This window comes from Grampus griseus (genome assembly GCF_964374135.1).
Source record: "Grampus griseus genome assembly, chromosome: 2".
Lineage (NCBI taxonomy): Eukaryota > Metazoa > Chordata > Mammalia > Artiodactyla > Delphinidae > Grampus > Grampus griseus.
In genome coordinates this window covers 76532903-76553181 of record NC_139018.1, presented here as the reverse complement: position 1 = coordinate 76553181, position 20279 = coordinate 76532903, and the positions used below count along the sequence as shown (strand labels likewise).

At 47.7% G+C, this 20279-nt stretch overlaps 1 protein-coding gene across 1 annotated transcript in view; it reads right to left on the bottom strand.

Annotated features, from left to right (window-relative positions):
• Positions 1-19880, bottom strand: part of TEP1 (telomerase associated protein 1) — a 57416-nt gene extending 37536 nt beyond the window's left edge. Inside the window, exons 1-5 of the mRNA XM_082648065.1 lie at positions 19790-19880; positions 18798-19574; positions 13955-14879; positions 13672-13839; positions 13400-13565 (exon numbers count right to left, since the gene is read on the bottom strand). Coding sequence (XP_082504191.1) covers positions 13400-13565; positions 13672-13839; positions 13955-14879; positions 18798-19554 — 2016 coding nt within the window. The 5' untranslated portion in view covers positions 19555-19574; positions 19790-19880. The remainder of the gene's footprint in view (positions 1-13399; positions 13566-13671; positions 13840-13954; positions 14880-18797; positions 19575-19789) is intronic.
• Positions 19881-20279: the final 399 nt, after the last annotated feature.

The window sequence follows — 20279 nt, the reverse complement described above, 5'->3', positions numbered from 1 at the left end:
GTTCCATCCCTGGTTGGGGAACTAGATCCCGCATTCATGCCGCAACTAAGAGTCTGCATGCTGCAACTAAAAGATCCCGCATGTCTCAACTAAAAGATCCTGCATGGGGCTTCCCTGGCGGCGCAGTGTTTGAGAGTCCGCCTGCCGATGCAGGGGACACGGGTTCGTGCCCCGGTCCGGGAAGATCCCACATGCCATGGAGCAGCTAGGCCCGTGAGCCATGGCCGCTGAGCCTGCGCATCCGGAGCCTGTGCTCCGCAACGGGAGAGGCCACAACAGTGAGAGGCCCGCGTACCGCAAAAAAAAAAAAGAAAAGATGCTGCATGCCACGACGAAGACCCGGCCCAGACATAAATAAATAAATAAATAAAAAGTAAGAGCTGGAGAGGAAAGGAACATGTCTCCACATGAAGGGGTAAAGGAGACCCCCCAGGGCTATCAGTAGGATCCCAACTTAGCACAGGAGCCATACTCGTAATCTGGACTCTGGATTCTTAGCTCCAGAGAAACAAACATTTTGATCAAGTTGTCTATACTCACCACCTCAACTTCCTTGCCTCCCACTCACTCTTAACCAACTAAATGGGATTCTTTTTCCACTATTCCTCCAAGGCTGTCCTCTCAGGTAACTAATGGAATTCTTCTTACTATAAGAATAGACATATCTTGGAGCTTATCTTACTTCATCTCTCAAGTGGAATATGACCCTGTGATCACTGCCTCACTGAAACTCTCCCTTTGACTTGCACGGTGCTGTCCCGGTTTTCCTCTTACAACCCTGATCACACCTTCTTGGGGGGGGGGGTTCTTTCTCTGCTCTTCCTTGAATGTTGATGCTGCTTAGAGTTCTTTTCTAACCCTTCTATATACTTTCCCAGGGTGGTCTCACCTACTCTGTTGCTCCACATAACATTGCTATGCTGGCAACTCACTATTTATTCCTTGACCTGGATCTCATCTGAGCTTCATACTCATTTATCCATTCCCCTGTTGGACATCTCCACTTGGATGACTCAAAGGTACCCAAAACTCCATAGATCCCAAATGTATCATCTTTCTACCTCTCCTCCAAATCCATTCCTCCTCATTGCCCCCTATGCTTACAAGGGTTTGGTATAAAATAGGTTTGAGTTTGAATCCTGATGGGACCTTGGGCTAGTTCCTTAAACTCTCACAAAACTGAAATAAATGCCTACCTCATAGAGTTGTATAGGAATAAATAAGAAAAAATATATCAAGCACTTAGAGTTAGTAAGTGTGCAATAAGTAGAAGCTATTATTATTTATTATTGTTATCATCCAATAAATTACCAAATCCTATTGATTCTACTCCCTCAATGTCTCCCAGATCTATCCAATTCTCTGTTCTGCCTGCCACCGTCATCGCTGAAACCCTCCAATCCACGTGGCACACAGTATGTAGATCTGCCTAAAGGAGCTCCCAATACATACCCCAGCCACCATTTACAACACCTTGTTTATTTCATCATAATAAAAATTTATCTTGTTAGCCCATTTGCCTACTTGTTCCTGGTTTCTCCTTAATAAAATAAAACTCCCTGAGGGTCAGGGCTCCTGTGTCTTATTCACCTCTGCATGCCCAGCATCACACACATAACCTGGCTTCTGATCTCCCAGCCTCACCTCTTACTGCTACTCCCATCCAACGTTAAGCTTGAACCATACAAACTGTTTTCAGCTTATGAATTGCCAAGGTATCTCTTGACTCTGGACTTTGCATAGGCAGAGGCCTAGAACATTCTTCCTTCTACCAAGACCACCCCCCTTCCCCAGCCCCTCCTTTACTAGGCCAAATTCTACTTCCCTCTCACTCTGAAGGCCTCAGTTTAATAGTCAATTCCTCCAAGGAGCCTCAGGTGACACCCAGCCCCCAGTCTGGTACAGGTGGTCCTTCTAGGTTCCCACACTGTACTTCCTCTAGCATAGAACACATCCTCTATATTGTAATTGCCTGGTCATTTGTCTTTCATCCCCCCAGACTATAAATTCCTGAGCACAGAGACTCTTTAGCCTTGTTCACCATTGTTGCCACAATGTCTAGTCAGTGGGATTCATAAGCTTTTGAGAATCTGGTGAAATCCATGGAGCTTTTTCACAGAAAAAACACGAGTATATACTACTTTGCATTCAATTTTCAGGGAGTCCACCCACGGACCTCCTAGAATCTCCATTAACTACCAATTAAGAACCTCTGCCTGAGAGGATGCTTGAATTTATATCATTAGGAATGTGCATACTCTCTTATTTGGACAAATGCTTATCTCCTATTTACATTTATGTATTTTAGGAATAAGTATGTTGTTAAGTCAATTGCTTAATCCTTAATATGCAAGAGCTTATGGACAGGAATGTAGAATACTTCCAAGAAGACTTGAATCGACTGACAATCCAGAACCAGAAAGGACAATGGATATCTCACTGGACATAAGTGCAGGCAAATTGCATCAAGAATGATGGCCTATATAGGCTTGTACATTTCCCTCATGTCTTTGCACTATATAAGCCCCCAGCGAAAGGACTGGGGAATCTCAGAATCGACTCAAGATTTTCAAAAGAAGTCATCTCATAACAAAAATTAAGTTAACAGGGCTTCCCTGTTGGTGGAGAGGTTAAGGATCCGCCTGCCAATGCAGGGGACACGGGGTTCAAGCCCTGGTCTGGGAAGATCCCACGTGTCACGGAGCAACTAAGCCCGTGTGCCACAACTACTGAGCCTGCGCTCTAGAGCCCACGAGCCACAACTACTGAAGCCCGCGTGCCTAGAGCCCGTGCTGTGCAACAAGAGAAGCCACCGCAATGAGAAGCCCGTGCACCGCAACGAAGAGTAGCCCCCGCTCGCCGCAACTAGAGAAAGCCCACATGCAGCAACGAAGACCCAACGCATCCAAAAATAAATAAATTTTAAAAAAAGAAAAAAAATTAAGTTAACAGAAAAATAGTTACATGTTTTTCACACCCTGGTGTTTGTGAAGGGAGATTCAGCTAACCTACAAATGAAAAGTAAAAGTCTCTACAAATGAAAAGTAAAAATATCCATCTTTAATTCCATTCTCCAGGGATAACCACTGCTAAGTTTTATATGAAGAGTTTCAGACACTTTCTCTGCATATACAAATATATGTATAGGTCTGTACCTTCCCTTCCCCCATAGCCACCACCACCCCCCTTTTTGTTTTGTTTTGTTTTACACAAAGAGGATCATACTTTAGAGACTATTCTGCACTTAGTACGCCTTGGAGACCTTGCCGTGTTAACACATTAATAGCCACCACACTTTTAAGTTGGCTGTGTGACAGCCTACCCGGCTTAAGCACAGCCCGGGTTTCCGTTCCAAGGAGAACACAGACAAGGAAGAGCGACCCATTCTCACTTGGTCTCTTCCACCTTCTTCCTGTGTCCTTCTATCCCCGGGCCCTCCCTTTCCCTCATCCTTCCCACTCCCCCTTTCACACACCACACCCGCTCCCGGAGCTGCCGGAGGCGCAGGGCCGAGGCACCCCTCCCGGCGCCTGCCCAGAGGAGTCTCGGGAGGTCACTACCTGGCCGTGCTAGGCCCTTCCCACCGGCCCCGGCGGCCGAAACCACGCCTAGACCCGGGGCCAGGGCCAGCTGCTGCCGGCGCTCGACCGTCCCCGGAGCCACCCGGGCCTGGAGCAGCTGGCTGTCACGCGGGGCCGCTCAGTCCTCGGCAGCAGGAAAAGGACCGGGCTCTCGGTTCCGCGGGTGGGTAGAGTGGAAGCCTGAGGTGGGGCCGGGCGGGCAGCGGGGAGGAGACGGCGCGCCGTCGCAGACGCGGGGCGGGGCGGTCGCGGCCCGCGGGGAGGAGAGAGGCGCGGCTGGCGATGCAACTGCAGTGAGGGCGTTGCACCCTTTTCTGGGGCCAGAGGTTAGTCCCACTCCCTCTCGCCGCCTTTCCCCCTTCACCCCCGCTTCCTCGTCCTCTTTTCTCCTGTCCCTCAGGTTTCCGCTTCTACCAAATTCCGCTCTTTTGCTAAATTTCCTCTCTTTAGTGATATCTTCCAACACCATTTCTTGAAAAAGATTTTGTCATGTTCGCTGCCTATCTGGACACCTTTTGTCCTGGTATCAAATAGTATAGTGGGACTCTTAATTCATGCGAAAGTTACTTGGTGAAAATGGAAATAAAAGGAGACGGAAAGTCTAAAGCAATGGCCTGTAACCGGGTGTAGATATCAAATAATTAAGGCAGAGTGAACTAAGCAGCTTATGTCCATCTGGGATAGGTCCCTGGACAAAGAATTTTTGGGAGCCATCCTGAATGGCTAATGCGGAACTGTTTTCAGAAAGTGGGACCAGGCTCAGGAAAGGGACAAGTGACCTTTAGGATGGTAATGCTGGTGCTGTTTCATAAAGAGCAGGGCCAAACAGATATTAGCAGGAGAAACATGCTTACCTCATGTAAGATAGATTATCTGTCTTCTGGAAAATATCCCTTTCCTAAGGGTAGCAGGTACCCTTGCATTCTCAGGTAACAACTGAAGGTTCAGCCCAGAATCAGGGGCATCCTTTATTCTCAATTTGTTGAGCCAGATCCCACCTAACTTCCTAAGATGCCTCTCTTACCACCTACCCCATTAGTCCCTACACTATTTTTAAAAGAAATATTTTTCTGTCGCCTTTATGATCCTGAACTACAACTTATAAATAATGTATTTTAGCATCACACTGGTGGTACAGGAAGAGTAGCAACTGGTGACCATTGCTTCCTGGTTGACTAGGAGAATCTAGAGTTTCCTTTCTGGTTAGCTGCAAGAGCAAAGAAATTCAAAGCCAGCACATTGGAACCATTGGAAATCTTTTTTAAAAATCCCCAAACCCAGGCCACACCCTAGACTGATTAAATCACAATCTTCAGAGGAGGACCCCGGCATTAGAAGTTTTTGAAACTCCCCAGATAATACTAATGTGCAGACAAGTTTGGGAATCTCTGCCCTAGGGTCTTGCTAATCAAGGTATGGGCTGTGGACCAGCAACATCAGCATCACCTTGTTAGAAATGCAGACTCTCAGGCCCCACCTCAGACCTACTGAATCAGAATCTGTAATTTTACAAGATTCCCAGATTATTCCCACTTACATTAAACTTTGAGAAGCACAGATCTAGACAGGTGGAGTGGGGTCTGGAGTCTGCATTTTTAAGCCCTAGGGGCCAGGCCCTGCAATTTGTATTTTACAAGCTCTTCAGGCAATTTTGATACATGCTAAAGGTTAAGAACCCCTGATTAAAACTAGGGTTTTTGCTCACCCCCCCTTGAAAATTTCTGATTTGGTAGGTTTAGGATAGGACCTGAGAATCTGCATTTCTAGGAAACTCTTGGGTATTGGGGATTCTGACCTCTGATCCAGGAACCACATTTTGAAAATCACCAGTCAAGAATGATTCTCTAGGCAGAGAGACAGTAACTGACTGATCTCTAAAGGATATTTCAGTTGGATTTTGAGACAGCCAGATGAACTGTCTCTGCCTTGCAACAGAGGAAATCTCTCAATTCACAAGATGTTTACAAAGTCCAAACTCAGCTTTTCTTTTCAGTGGACAGTGCTAAATGCACCCTGTATTATTTGTTCCTTTGAGTCCTGCTTTTCTAAACTAGCCACTCCCTTGAGTTGAAGCAATCTTTCTTCAGATTACTGTCATTCTGCCAACTGAACAACTACCAGAGCTGAGGAGGCACTCCATTCCCCACTGGGTTAACTCTCATAGAGCTTATTTGCAAGTTCTTAGAGGATGACTCACTTTCTCCTCCATAGGTAACCTACACCCATTATTGTTGATCAGTGGTATTAAGCTGCAATATCCAACTGATGAGTGCAGTGTCCAGACTTACTACTTTCTGGGGTGAAGTTGTGCCATCTCCTCAGCCCTTAGAAGCCCCTTTATTAAAGGCCCTACCACCTATTAAAATTGCTCACCTTTAGACATACAGATGGCCAACAAGCACATGAAAGGATGCTCAACATCGCTAGTTATTAGAGAAATGCAAGTCAAAACTACAGTGAGGTGCCACCTCACACGATGGTCAGAATGGCCATCATCAAAAAGTCTACAAATAATAAATGCTGGAGAGGGTGTGGAGAAAAGGGAACCCTCCTACACTGTTGGTGAGAGTGTAAGTTGGTGCAGCCACTAGGGAGAACAGCATGGAGGTTCCTTAAAAAACTAAAAATAGAGCTACCATATGATCCAGCAATCTCACTCCTGGACATACATCCAGAAAAGATGAAAACTCTAATTCGACAAGATACATGCACACCTATATTCATAGCAGCACTGTTCACAATAGCCAAGACATGGAAACAACCTAAATGTCTACCCACAGATGAGTGAATAAAGAAGATGTGATATATATATATATAATGGAATACTACTCAGCCATAAAAAAGAATGAAATATTGCCATTTGCAGCAATATTCATGGACCTAGAGATGATTATACTAAGTGAAGTAAGTCAGAGACAAGTAATATCTGATATTGCTTATATGTGGAATCTAAAAAAAAAATACAAATCAACTTATTTACGAAACAGACTCACAGACTTCGAAAACAAACTTATGCTTACCCAAGGGGAAAGGGGTGGGGGGATAAATTAAGAGTATGAGATTAACAGGTCCACAACACTATATATAAAATAGATAAACAACAAGAATTTACTGTATAGCACAGGGAAATATATTCAGTATCTTGTAACAGTCTATAATAGAAAAGAATCTGAAGTTGTACACCTGAAATTGTACATCAATTGTAGTTAAATTTTTTAAAATTGCTCACCTCTTCTAGTCAGTTTTATTGCACACTTCTTATCCTCCCCCATTTTGAGTCAATAAATATCTGTTAAGCACCTGTGAAGTGCAAGACAGTATGTAAAGTGTATAAAACATGCCTTCTTCTCAAGACTTCACGGCCTCATAAAGGAGACAGACACATGCAGGAGACACAAGAATACAAGGCAAGTTATGAGAAATGCTATATTCTACTAAGGAACAAACTCAGGATTCTGTGAAGGGGGGACCGTGAGAAACTTCCTGGAGGGAGTAGACTTTGAACTGGGAAGGGTAGATCTCTGATAAGAAGCTAAGAGGGCAGTGAGTGCCTGGGGATTATAAAGACCCTTGGCTTCACCAGATTTTTCTTTTCCCTTTTGTGAATATTTACCTTTAGATTCACAGCTTGTGCTTCTATTCAGTCTATCCACTGCCAGCTTCAAAGAATCACCCAAGCAGTGATTTATGGACAAGCACTTATTTGGTTGCACTTGGCATCCCAGAGGAGCTTCAGATTCTTTTCCATTATAGATTGTTTAAAGATATTAATACCCTTTAACTGCTCCCACTTGTAGAGTCTAAGTATGAGCTTTGTGAATAAAGCCTACCACTCCATGGAGGTGAATCTGCCTTGGAGATGTGGCATAATAAAGACAGCAGGCTTGGAAGTCCTTCTACCTGTGTTTAAATACATGCTCAACATTTATAAACTGTGTGACCTTTGGTGAGTAAATTCACTCCTCTAAGCTTCAGTTTTCCTATCTGTAAAATGGGGATAATAATAGCATCCACTTTTTATGGGTTGTTTGGCATTTAAATGAGATAATGCATGTAAAGCAGTTAACACACTGCCTGGCACATAGCAGGCACTTAAACAATGTTAGCTATATTCTAAAACAAGCAGTTCTTACTCCGTTGTGAGAGAGTTGGCTTTAATCAGTGACAGTTTGCTTGAAAAGTGTGCAATGCATTGAGGCTCAGATTACCTGTCTGGTAATGAGTCAAGCTGGTATACAACTAGAAGACCTCTAGCTCCCTAAATGCCTTAGCCTCAGCTGGAGTCCACATGAATCCATATCCCTATCTCAGGAGCAGTGTTAGTCTGGAGTAGCTGGGGACAAACCTGTAGCCCTCTGTATGGCACTCATGGTCTCAGGGGTGCTACAGCACACTGGCCACCCTGTTTGGTGTCACCTAGCTTGCTAATCTAAAAGGGTATAGCCTGGAAACTTAATTTCAGAGTACCAGGGTACACTTTTTGAAATGTGTGTAGAGATCCTTAGGACTATCCCAAGCTCTGGAGCTCATGACTGTAATAACACTATGATGTTGATAGCACAGGTATTATCTCTATTTTATGGATTAAGATACTGGTATTCAGACATTGAGAATGGACTTGAGGACACAGAGGGGGAAGGGGAGCCTGGGACATAGTGAGAGAGTAGCATTGACATATATACACTACCAAATGTAAAATAGATAGCTAGTGGGAAGCTGCTGCATAGCGCAGGGAGATCAGCTCGGTGCTTTGTGACCACCTAGAGGGGTGGGATAGGGAGGGTGGGAGGGAGGCTCAAGAGGGAGGGGATATGGTGATATACGTATGCATATAGCTGATTCACTTTGTTGTACAGCAGAAACTAACACAACATTGTAAAGCAATTATACTCCAATAAAGATGTATATATATTAAAAAAAGACACTGGTATTCAAAGTGATTAAAGGACTTACCCATGATTACCAAAACAGCAATTGATTTGGGGCTTGAATCCAAGACACTGATTCTAATTCACTCTAATTCACACTCTCAAGCTATATTTTTTTCACAATTCTAAATCAGAAATACAGGTTATTGTATCTTGAATCGTCAGCCATAATAATAATACCGTAAACCTCTATCTCTAAGAGAAAAAACGACTATAATCTCACCACTAATGACATATACATGTATTCATGCATGTATTTATGCATAGGCATGTATATATATGTAATGTATGTATATTTTTGTAGTTGTATTAGCAGAAGTTGTGATAAATTCACACTTTTCCACCTATGATCCCTTGATCCCAAGAGTTAGCTAGGATTTGGAATGTAGTCTGTGGCCCTGACAGAGTAATTATGTCATAATTACTGTCCTGCCTGTAGACCTAACCTGTGATGCTTGTCTCAGCGAGTCTCTTGGTCCTGATGTTGTAAGTATGTCACCTGGAGACTGCTCTCATTGAAAAGCCTTCCTGTTCATTATCCAGACTATGCCACCTGCCTTGGCTTCCTACACTGTGTAGAGAAGGGTTTGAATTGCACTATCCAAAATCTCTTCATTCCGTGGTTCTATTAAACAATCTTTCTATCCAGTTTTTCACTCTTTTGGTTAGACATTGTTGCTTCTACCTCCTGGACTGTCCGTCTGGATAAAGAATAGCACTTAGTTTTGCAGCTAGTAGGATTTCTATGTGATTTTTACCCCCCCCCTTTTTTTTTTCATTTTTTAAGCTTTTCTGTTGTCGATTTTCCAGATGTCCAGGGCATTATATATATATATATATATATATATATATATATATATATATATATATATATATATATATATATACACACACACACACACACACATATATATAGTATATTTGACAGGGAAAATATCTGGAGAAGAGACCAGTAAGGTTTCTATTTAAGTAGTTCAAAATTACATGGTGAGGGCTTCCCTGGTGGCACAGTGGTTGGGAGTCCGCCTGCCGATGCAGGGGACACAGGTTTGTGTCCCAGTCCGGGAAGATCCCACATGCCACGGAGCGGCTGGGCCCGTGAGCCATGGCCGCTGAGCCTGCGCGTCCGGAGCCTGTGCTCCGCAACGGGAGAGGCCACAACAGTGAGAGGCCTGTGTACCACAAAAAAAAAACAAAATTACATGATGAGTTGAGTGAAGAAAAAGATAAGAGGAGAGCAAGCTCAAGATGATTACAAAGTTTTGTGTCTAGGAAAAAGGAAAAATGATAGTGCCAACAAAGCATGATGAGTCTGAACCGATGACAGTGGTAAATCCAAGTAGAGGTGAGGGCTGCTAAAAAAAACATAATAATAATACGACTAGAACCCAGTTGAGTCATTAAGGCTTGGGATAGAGGAGAGGTGAGCTTTCTGAAGAGGATCATGAAGCAAAGTAAGAGAAGCACATGGGCAACCCAGAATTAGGCATAGGAGACTCATATAGTCCAACACACTTATTGGTATTGGACCTACACCCCCAGTTCTATCCAGTTCCTGAGTTGACCTGGAAAAGATGAGCGCAGGTGTGTAAATTCCACCTTCACCCACAAAGGAAGAGTTGAAGGAAGAGTGGGGGCAGGTAGTAGGGGAGTACATACAACACCTTAGTTCATTATCTGATTTACCAGAGATAAGAATCCTGCATCTCTAGGAACTCACCACACTGTAGCCTAATCCCTGGATTGCCATGATTGCCTGCTCCGTAGGAATGATTTCTGTCCCAATTCCTGATCCTTACTCTATTTCCTTTCTGGGGTCGAAATACTACCCTGAATCTCAGTGCACTTGCCCAGGGCCCCAGCTTGTTGCCTTGCCTGTATCAGGCCCCTCTCACTGAAGAGTGGTCCAAGAGCAAGATCAGTGTCCTGCTTCACATCAGAAACCTCCTCCTCTCTTCTCATTCTAACCACAATTTCACAAATGGACTTCCCTCGTGGTCCAGTGGTTAAGACTCTGTGCTTCCCCTGCAGGGGGCACGGGTTTCGCATGCCGTGGGGTGCAGCCAAAAACAAAAAACAAACAAAAAAACCTAAGTAATGAAAGCTAGAGCCTTTTGCAGCTAACTCCCCCATCTACATAGTTCGGGCCCTTTGGCTGTCAGCTCTGCCTGGGATGGCACCGGCCCCTCTTGGACACTATGATTTGACTTTCTGCCACCTCTTTGGATTGGAGAAGTAAGAAGAGTAGGAGAGTGTGCTATCTCTGGAGCCAGGGAAGGAGAAATGTTTAGGCCAATTTTCAAGCCAGCCAATTCCTGCAGAAAGATGAAGAAAAATGAGAATGGCCTTAGATTGTTTGATTTGGTGAGAAGTAGGTCATGGTGACAATGAAGGAGGATGGTTTCAGTAGTGTGGTGGAGACAGAAGCCAAATTACAAGGGATATTGAATGTTTCTTACAATAGAGAAACTCAGACAAGAATGATTCAGTCATGGTGAAACCTTTATTTAAGCCTGTCTTTGCATACAAATCACAGAGCATGCTCACAGAAGTTCACCCTAAAGACTCAATCCTCGTAGTTTCTCAGTGTTTCCGATTTCCTTCTTCCCTGTCTTCTTCAATCTTTCTTCTCTGTTCTCTTATATAGCCTACTTACCCCTCCTCATTTTCAGCTACGTTCCTAAACAGAGATATAGAAGGAAACCTTAATAAAATAATGAAATCTCAAAACAATAAACAAAAACATGTCAAGTCTCTCCTGGCCGGGATGAAGAAAGATGCGAGGGAGGCCCCCTCACCTCACCCTTAGCAGCATGAGAATCTAAATTAGCAAGGGTAAGAGAAAACTGACCTGCACAAAGAAGTGGCCCTTCTTTGCCTTAAGCTGTTCAGGGGTCAGAAGTGGAAATACCAGACAGGAAAGACGTAGGGGAGTTGTGGAGGAAGAGACCATACAATTAGGTGAAAGCCACTGTCTTCAGGAAGGCTCCAGGGAAGAGAGTAGGCTGGCACAGCAGCAGAATTCTCTGAAGAATCCCTGGAATACTGACTTCCCCTTCGCTATGGAGACACAGGGCACCACATGCCCCATTTGCTTCTTTCCTCTGACTGGAATGCCTCCCTCCTTCTCTGAAGGTGAGTTTCCAGGAAGCCTTCAAGACCCAGTTCAATCTACACCCATCTGATGATGCCTTCCTAACAGAAGTCTTCCCTGGACAGAGTTCCCTCCTCCATCCTCTGGGCTCTCATACCTTCAACTACGAGGCACGTGAGGTACGCGGCTCTCGGGAGAGGCATGAGGCAAGTGTACATACCTCTAAGTCCACTGTCAAACTTGTATTTGCTTACAAGTCTGTGTGCTGGTCGGGAGCTCCCTGACCTTGGGATCCTTAGTGCCCCACATCGTACCCGGCACACAGGAGATAATTAATAACTGTGAGGGAGAAAGGAGAAAAGATAGAAGAGAGCAAAAAAAAAGGGAAGGAAAAGCAGGGTGGAGGAAGAGAGAGAGGAAACATCTGACTCAACTTTCCCTGGCCAAGAAAAAGGGAAATGGATTCAAAAAACTCTGGAAGAAAGGGACAGAGGAAGGAACCACTTTTCTGGGCCTCCTCTGCCTTTTACTCTTCTCTCTGCCACTTCCTCTCACAACTTAGGACCTCACACCACACTGTACTGTTTTCTCTCCTGATCCCTCGATTCACCCCAAAGGGAAGGAAAGAAGCCAGCCAAAACAAAGCCAAGCTCCTGACTTCTCCCACCCCATGCCCTCAAATCCTGTTTCATCCCTTTGCCGCCATGGGCGCCTCCCTCCTTCCCGTCTTCATCTTCCCCGCCTGCAGCACTCCCACCTCGTCGCCCTGGCATCTCGGGCCCCTGTGCTGTGCCGGGTCCAGACAGGAGCATCCTCCTCAGATTGAAAACCAAGAGGCTCTTAGGGGCAGCCTGTGCTGTATGGCTGAGGAAACGCTAGACTGGGTCTACAAGTTTACCCGAGAAAGAACCTTTTCAGGAGGGTTTGGGTGTCCCAGGGATTGGAGAGTAAAGAGAAGCAGCAATCGCAGTCCTTCCCCCACACTCCTCAGCTCTTTCACGGATGGCCTCTCCACGTTTTTCTCCTTCGTCCATTGATCAGAATATCATTTTCCCAACTGACCTCTCATGGCCCCTACACCTTGGCCATTGACGCTTCTTGACTGTCTGCCCAGCCAGATGCACTTTCCCCACCAAGAATCTAAACCTTGTACAGTTGCCCCTGGGTCTCCTCTCCTTACCTAGGTATTCAGCTGCCTCTCCTTCCCCAACGCTCTTTCCCTAGGAATTCCAGAACCACCTTTTCCTCAATGCAGATCATACATACAAAAGCTGTGTGAGTTGTAAAGCACTGTGCTAGAATGAAACATGAGCATGAATAAAGCCTTCTCTTTATCCCTGCCCCCATCATTTCTATCCTCTCAAAATGTTTCTTATCCCTTCCTCACGCCATCCACCGCCACTCCCCCTTCACCCGGCAGGTTTAGTTTGGTGTCGTGTGGGAACCAAAGCTATTTGCTGCACGGTGGGCAGTGTCAGGATGCAGGCAGGCATCTCAGCCCGAGGCCTCGGCAGAGTTCCCAGGCACAGCCATCGGCCCAGGCCAGGACAGAAGGCGTGGATAAGGTGGGAGGGGGCATAAGTACGGTGGCTGTAGCCCCCCAGCACCAGTAGCTCCCCCTGCAGCACAGCGCCTGCAGCCCCGACGTGGGGCGAGGGCAGGGGGCTCAGGTGAGTCCAGCTATCGGTCCTTGGTTCATAGGCCTCGAAGCTCAGCAGGTCCCCAGTCTCACCTAGCCCACCCGCTACATACAGCCGCCCACCCAGAGCAGCCATGACGTGGCCAGCCCGAGGTACCCCCATAGGGCTCAGAAGTGTCCCCGGCTTCTCAAGTTTGGGGTCATAGTGCAGCAACGAGGCCAGGTACTGGCCAGTCCCACTGCAGCCGCCGCTCACGTACAGCTGGCCCTCCAAAACAGCAGCTGCGTGGGCAAAGCGTGGTGCTGGAAGAGCAGGTGCCGGCCTGTGGGAGAACAGGGCACGTGATCAGGCAACAGTCATCTTCCGTTCTCCTCTTCCAAGACTCCTAGCCTCTCCCTGATGCCTGAAACACCCCCTTCCCTGCTCACCTCCAGATATTGAGCTTGGGGCTATAAGTCTCCACAGAGCTGAGGGCAACACCACTGTCTCGTCCACCCAGGGCATAAAGCAGTCCATCCAGCACCACCAGGGGGAAAAAGCTCCGAGCCTGGCACAAAGGTGCCATCTCCTCCCAGTCCTCTTGCCTGGGGTCCCACCTGGACACAGTGGGACAAGAGATGGGAAGAGTGACCCTGGGAGTCTGCGGTTGGCTGGGCTGCCAACCTCCCGCAGCTGCCCACCTTGGGACCGGCCGCTCTCAGGGGGCCATACCTGAGAGTCGAAGCCAGGGTGTTAGAGTGGCCGTAGAAATCCTGTCCGCCACACACGTAGAGCTCACTTCCTGCTAGGCTCGCAGCCCCGTGCCGAAAGCGCCCGGGGGCAGGCAGGGCAGGCAGCCGTCCCCACTCCACAGTTCGAACCAGTCCTACGCCGCAGCGAAAGGCCCGGGCCCACCACACTCCTCGGGACGGCTGTCTCGTGGCCATGTCTGATCTGAGCCCGTCCCCGCCAATCACTACTAGTGCCTGGTCAGGCTCCCTCCGCCTCTCTTGTCCTGGAACCTCAGCCTCCACCATCAGCTGACGCAGTAGGTCCGGGCTCAAGGGTGGAGGCAGCCTGGCCGCTCTTACCCTCCGCAGCTCCCTGGTGGACATACGGCCAAAGCGGACGCATCGAAGCAGGGCCTTGGCCTCTGACTCCTGGGTGTCCGGGTTGGCAGCTAGCCAACGCAGTGCAGCCACAAAGGCCTCGAACTCCTCCTGCAAGTGTAGCTCATCGCTGTCCAGGAGCTCAGCCAGGCAGGCGACCGGTAAAGATGGGAAAGTGGAGCACAAAGCCACAGCAGGCAGGTGGGTGAGGAGGTAGTGACGGGCTTTGCTCCAGAGCCTCTCCAGCCCAGGGGCTTCAGCCATGGGGATCAGGGCCAGGCAACGGGCAGGGTTGAGGCCTTGTGCCAAGGCTCTCTGGCACAGAGCCAGGCAGGAAGAGCTCTGGTACCGCAGAGCAGCCTGGGTGGCTCTCAGCAGTCCTGGCCACCTTGCCCGCACAACCCCAGAGTAGGCAAAGGAGACAAGGAGCCGCAGGTCCTGGGCAGAGATGGTATGCAGAGACACCTCTGTGCCCTGGGATTCCCTCATCCCGCTCAGGAGCATGGCCCCAAAGAACTCACTGCCACAGGCGAGGGCTGCTCGGTGCACTGCAAGAGGGAGAAGCAGAGGGGGACCCAGAGTGTTGCAAACTGCAAGGCACTCCCCTGTCTTCACAGCCCCAACTTTGGGCCAACCACCCAAGACCACAGGCCAAACTGCGGTATATGCACCAGAACCACGTGGGGTGCTTGTTACAGTGAAGGTTTCATGGACCCACCTCCAGAGATTCTGATTCAGTAGCTCTAGACGGAGACCCTAGGAATTTGTGTTTTCACATATTCAAGCACCCTGCATGATTCTCATGTTAGTGGCCTGAAGACACTTTGAAAAACATTGCTTTAGTCTTCCTGATGCAGGCCAATTAGAGAAAGGGTCTTGAGCAATCAAGTGAAGATGCTACAGAGAACATTTGCTAAGAGGGGGTACAAGATAAACTGCAAAGACCGGTGTGCAACTTATGTAGGTCTTTCTATATTGTGCACAGAATAAAGTTCTTTACAATTATAAGAGCCACTGACGTCAGCCATTCTGCTAGTCAGATTTTACTCAGAAAGTGGTACCACACTCAGGAATGGTTGTGAGCCACACTCATCTAACTGCCATCTCCTCTTACCCAAGATTTAGTGCTTGTAAACGGGAAGCCTTCAAAATCACCTGCTTCAATTGCTCCTTTTAAGATATGGAAACTGAGTCCTAGTGAAAGGCAGTGATTCATTTTCTATCTCCATGCAGGGGCTGTCTGGGCAGATCACTGTAACTGATGTCAGGCTGCAGTGAGCATACTTGTGTATCAGTTCCCTGCTTATCTGCATGGCCCTTGTGACTCTGAAAATATCCTATTCAAAAATGCTATTAAATAACTAGACCTGGGCTTCCCTGGTGGCGCAGTGGTTGAGAGTCCGCCTGCTAATGCAGGGGACACGGGTTTGTGCCCTGGTCCGGGAGGATCCTGCATGCCGCGGAGCGGCTGGGCCCGTGGGCCATGGCCGCTGGGCCTGCGCGTCCGGAGCCTGTGCTCCGCAGCGGGAGAGGCCACAGCGGTGAGGGGCCCGCGTACCGCAAAAAAAATAAAATAAAATAACTAGACCTTATATGCTCCCTAATGTAACTCAATTTGAGGCAGTTGGCATCAAGTATGGAGTATCCTTACCAAAATATTTAACCGAAATCTAATCAAACCTTCAGATCTAAATTCAAGTTTATAGGAAATTGAGAGGCTGAAAGAATGAGTTAAACAAAACCATGAGGGAAAATGCTTACAAATCTAGAACATGGAGCACTCTATAGGACAACTAATCTTGTTTCTTCAATAAGTCATAAAAAAGGGAGAGAGGACTGTACGAGAGTAAAGGAAGCTTAAGAGACATATATCTGAGTTCAGTGCAAACCTTGATTGGCTCCTGGGTTGAACAGAGCAGCTCTAAAAGACACATTTTTGGACAAGTGGGAAAATTTCAATGTGGACTATGCGATATTAAGAAATCATTGTTAATTTTGTTAGATATGATAAATTGTGGTTACATGAGAAAATGTCCTCTTTTAGAGAGACACATACCCAAGTATTTGTGAGTGAAATGTCTGAGATTTACTTTAAACTTCAGCAAAAAATAAATAAAGAAATGAAACAAATATAGTAAAATGTTAATTGTTAAGCCTGGGTGATGGGTGTTTGAGTGTTCATCTTAATATTCTCTTTTCTTTGCTATGTTTGAAATGCTTCATAACAGAAAAGAGAGGAGGACTTCCCTGGTGGCACAGTAGTTAATAATCCACCTGCCAATGCAGGAGACATGGGTTCGATCCCTGGTCCAGGAAGATCCCATATGCCACGGAGCAACTAAGCCCATTCACCACAACTACTGAGCCCGCATGCCACAACTACTGAAGCCCGTGCACCTAGAGCCCGTGCTCCACAACACGAGAAGCCACCGCAATGAGAAGCCCCCGCACCGCAACAAAGAGTAGCCCCACCCGCTGCAACTAGAGAAAGCCTGCGCACAGCAACGAAGACCCAACACAGCCAAACATAAATTAATTGATTAATTATTTTAAAAAAAAGAGGGGAAATGCTTCTAGAAGTCCTCTCAGGCAGGTCACACAGACCCAAGCTCCCAGTGAGCCTGATGAACCTCAGGCTGCTTTGATCAGTTGCAGCATGTTCACTTCTCTCAAAGGGCAGGTGATATCGGCGTGGCTTTCCACTGTCTTTTTGAGCAGTAGGTAGTAGCTTGGTGCTTCCCAAGCTGTCACATTAGTGACAGCTTCCATATTGCCTGAGAAAATCTGCATTCCGTAAAGCAGGTAAGCCATCTCATCTTCCATACCATCAATCAGACTATAGCTCAGAGCCACTGACAAAGGATTCACAACCACTTGTATTTTGTGCCCCTTCTCACTCATCATTATTCCTTAGAATTTTAAGTGACAGGTTTCCACCACTAAGTTGGAATGTTTCTTAAAGGAAGTGAAAGCAGTGATATTGAATACAAGGATGTTTAAATTCCAAACCCTCGTGAGAATTTTATAACTATGAAATTTTAAATTCCCCCTGCATCTAGTGCTATTGGAAATGATAACAAACACTTTAGAAGTCTGTTATGGACTGAGTGTTTGTGTTCCCCGCCCCCACCAAATTCATATGTTGAAGCCCTGATCTCCAACGTGATAGTATCTGTAGGTGGGGCCTTTGGGAGGTAATTATGTATGAGAGTAGAAACCCTCATGAATGGGATTAGTGCCCTTATGAGAGGAGACATGAGAGAGATGATCTCCCTCTCTCTCTGCTGCGTGAAGATACAGTGAGAAGGTGGTCATCTACAAACCAGAAAGAGGGCCCTAACCAGAACCTGACCTTGCTGACACCCTGATGCAGCCTCCAGAGCCATGACAAATAAATTTCTATTGTTAAACCACCCAGTCTGTGGTATTTTTGTTAGAGCAGCCCAAGGATCCTTTTCCTTTGGGGAGTCCCAGAAGCACTTTGGGTGCCAGTCATTCCTCCAATGAGCAGTAGCTATGTGACTTTGGACTTGTCTTAAAGACTGATTTCCTTATCAATAAAGTGTAAGAGCTGAACTAGATAATATCTAAACAAATCCCTTTTAATGTTAAACTTTTATGTGTCTGCACTCTGACTCCATTTGCCAGGTGCTATGTGTCTTTGACTTGACTGCATAGGAGGCAATGCATGACCTAGTGACAGCAGACTGGGTTAGTGGAGGTGGGCCTGTATCCTGGTTTTCACCTGTTAACATCTCTGAATTTAATATTCTTTATCTGCACCCAGGGATAATGATATCTAACTCACTAGTTTTCAGTGAGATGAAAAGAGATGGCATGTGTAAAAGAAATTCCTGGTACCCAGTACCTCACTAAATGTTAGTAGAATCTGAATAAATCTCAACTTATTCAACCCTCTTCAGCTTTCCTGGTGATGAGCAGAGTTAACTTCAAAGTGCCATGAACTGGTAGCCTTAAGATTCTGGCCAAACAGTACCAGACCTTGCTCACTAGCTGTGGGGTCCACGTCTGCCATGGTGTCAAGCTCACTTAGGGGAAAGGACACACTGAATTTTTCCACTGTGTTCCTCTGGCTTTTCCTGTGTCCTAAATAGAAGATGCCAAGAAGGGCCTTTGGTTAATCTTTGTTTGAGTCAATCACCTCCTGCTTGTTCTACTGGCATGGACTATATACCCTTAGCTCCAGCCAGCTGACTGTAAATTTCTTGTTTCTGGGCACAGGGAAAGCCACAGCATAAATCTGTCAGTGCTCTTAAGAAAACAACTCAACTGCGCATGCTCCATTCTCAGTGGGTCAGGAGAGGTGCCAAAGGTCACCCTGGGGAAATTCTGACCGCAGCAGGGATCAAAACCACTATGGTAGGGACCGAACCACCCGCTGCTTGCACACACCATTTCAGGTGGCATATGCGCCTGCATTAATGTAATGCCCCACAGACCCTCACCCCGCAGCCGGCAGCCGTCTGCCTCCAGCTCCAGGTCACACCCGATGCCTTCTTGGTACAGGAGCTCCATGGTGCGCAGGTTCTCTCTCAGTTCCTCTGCCTGGCTGGGCTGCTTTTCATCTTCCCGGGTGCTTCCAGCCCCCTCGCGTCCCCACTGGGCCGCAGCCTTCACCCGGGGTGCGCCCAGGGCTTCAGCCGCGACCAGCACATCCTCCCGTGGGGCGGGTCCCAGCACCCCCTCATAGGCAAAGGTCAGCACGGCCTCCCAGGCCCCGGGGGTTACATCCAGGCTGAGGGGGCATTGCAGACCTCTGCTGCCCAGCAACCTGCCTCTGAAGAGGCTGCTGACTGCAGCCAAGATCACCCGATGCACCCCGTATACTCGCCCCCCGACTGACACGTCTTCATCCAGCAACAACCTCTGCTCTCGCAGCCGCTGTGCCTCCGCGAAAAACTGGCTGGGATGCGCCTCGCTGTGCAGCTCCTCGGGTTCCTCTGCGTCTTCTCCGTCCTCATCCTCTTCCTCCTCCTCTTCTTTCTCTAGGGACAAGGCTGGAGAGGGAAGGCTCCCCGGGGCCATGGGCCTGGGGCCAGGCTCTTCCAGAGGAAAGGGAGGCAAACCAGGATCCTGGTCTGGGAACGGAGGCCAGGAGGGGGTTCTCCTGGTGGGCAAAGGGAGGCCAAGGCCGTCCTTCTGGACTGGAAGAGAGACTTGTTCAGGGTCTGAGGGACGATGTGCCGAGTCCGAGACGCTCATGGCCCAAGCTCACTGGATTGCTGCAGGTAAGCAGAGGAAAGAGAAGAGAGGGTAAGAGCTGGGCCCACAGAGGCCAGAGGAAGCCCTGCCTTCAGTCCGGCGACATGTCAGTCCCTCTTCCTACTTCAACCCCCTCCCCCCATCCCAGGGCTCGAGCGTGTAGGCCACACCACGCGACTCTGCGGTTCCCCAGGTGCAGCAAAGCACGCAAGATCTATGTGTAAACATCCAGTACCCGGAACTGTACCCTGCCCGTCTTGCCCCCATGCCAGTAGTCACCCTCCTAAGACACCAGCGTTCTGCTTGCCCTCTCACTTGAGCCTGCTCTACTCCTGACAGTGTGGCAGAGGGAACGCGCCCCCGGGGCCCCGTCCCTGACCGAACCCAGCTAATTATAGGCAGTGCTGGCAGGCTGGGGACTGGTCTCCAGGTGCCCAAACTCTGACACCCAATCCCCTGGGCCTGACCTGATATGACCTCCTCTCCCCTTCCACTTGTAGGTCATGCCCTGGTGCTGAGCGAGGCAAATTCAGAAGCCAAGTAGGATGTGGGGATCTGGTGGAGTGAGCCAGGCCAGAAAGGCTTCCTTCACTGGACTGGGCTGGAGGGGGTGCGTGAAGAAAGTCTGGACTCTGCACACCTGCAGGAAAGTGGGGAGAAAGAGTGAAGCGTGTGTTTGGGGTCAGTCCTGGCCTTTGTTGATTTTTCTGTGCATGATAAAGCTG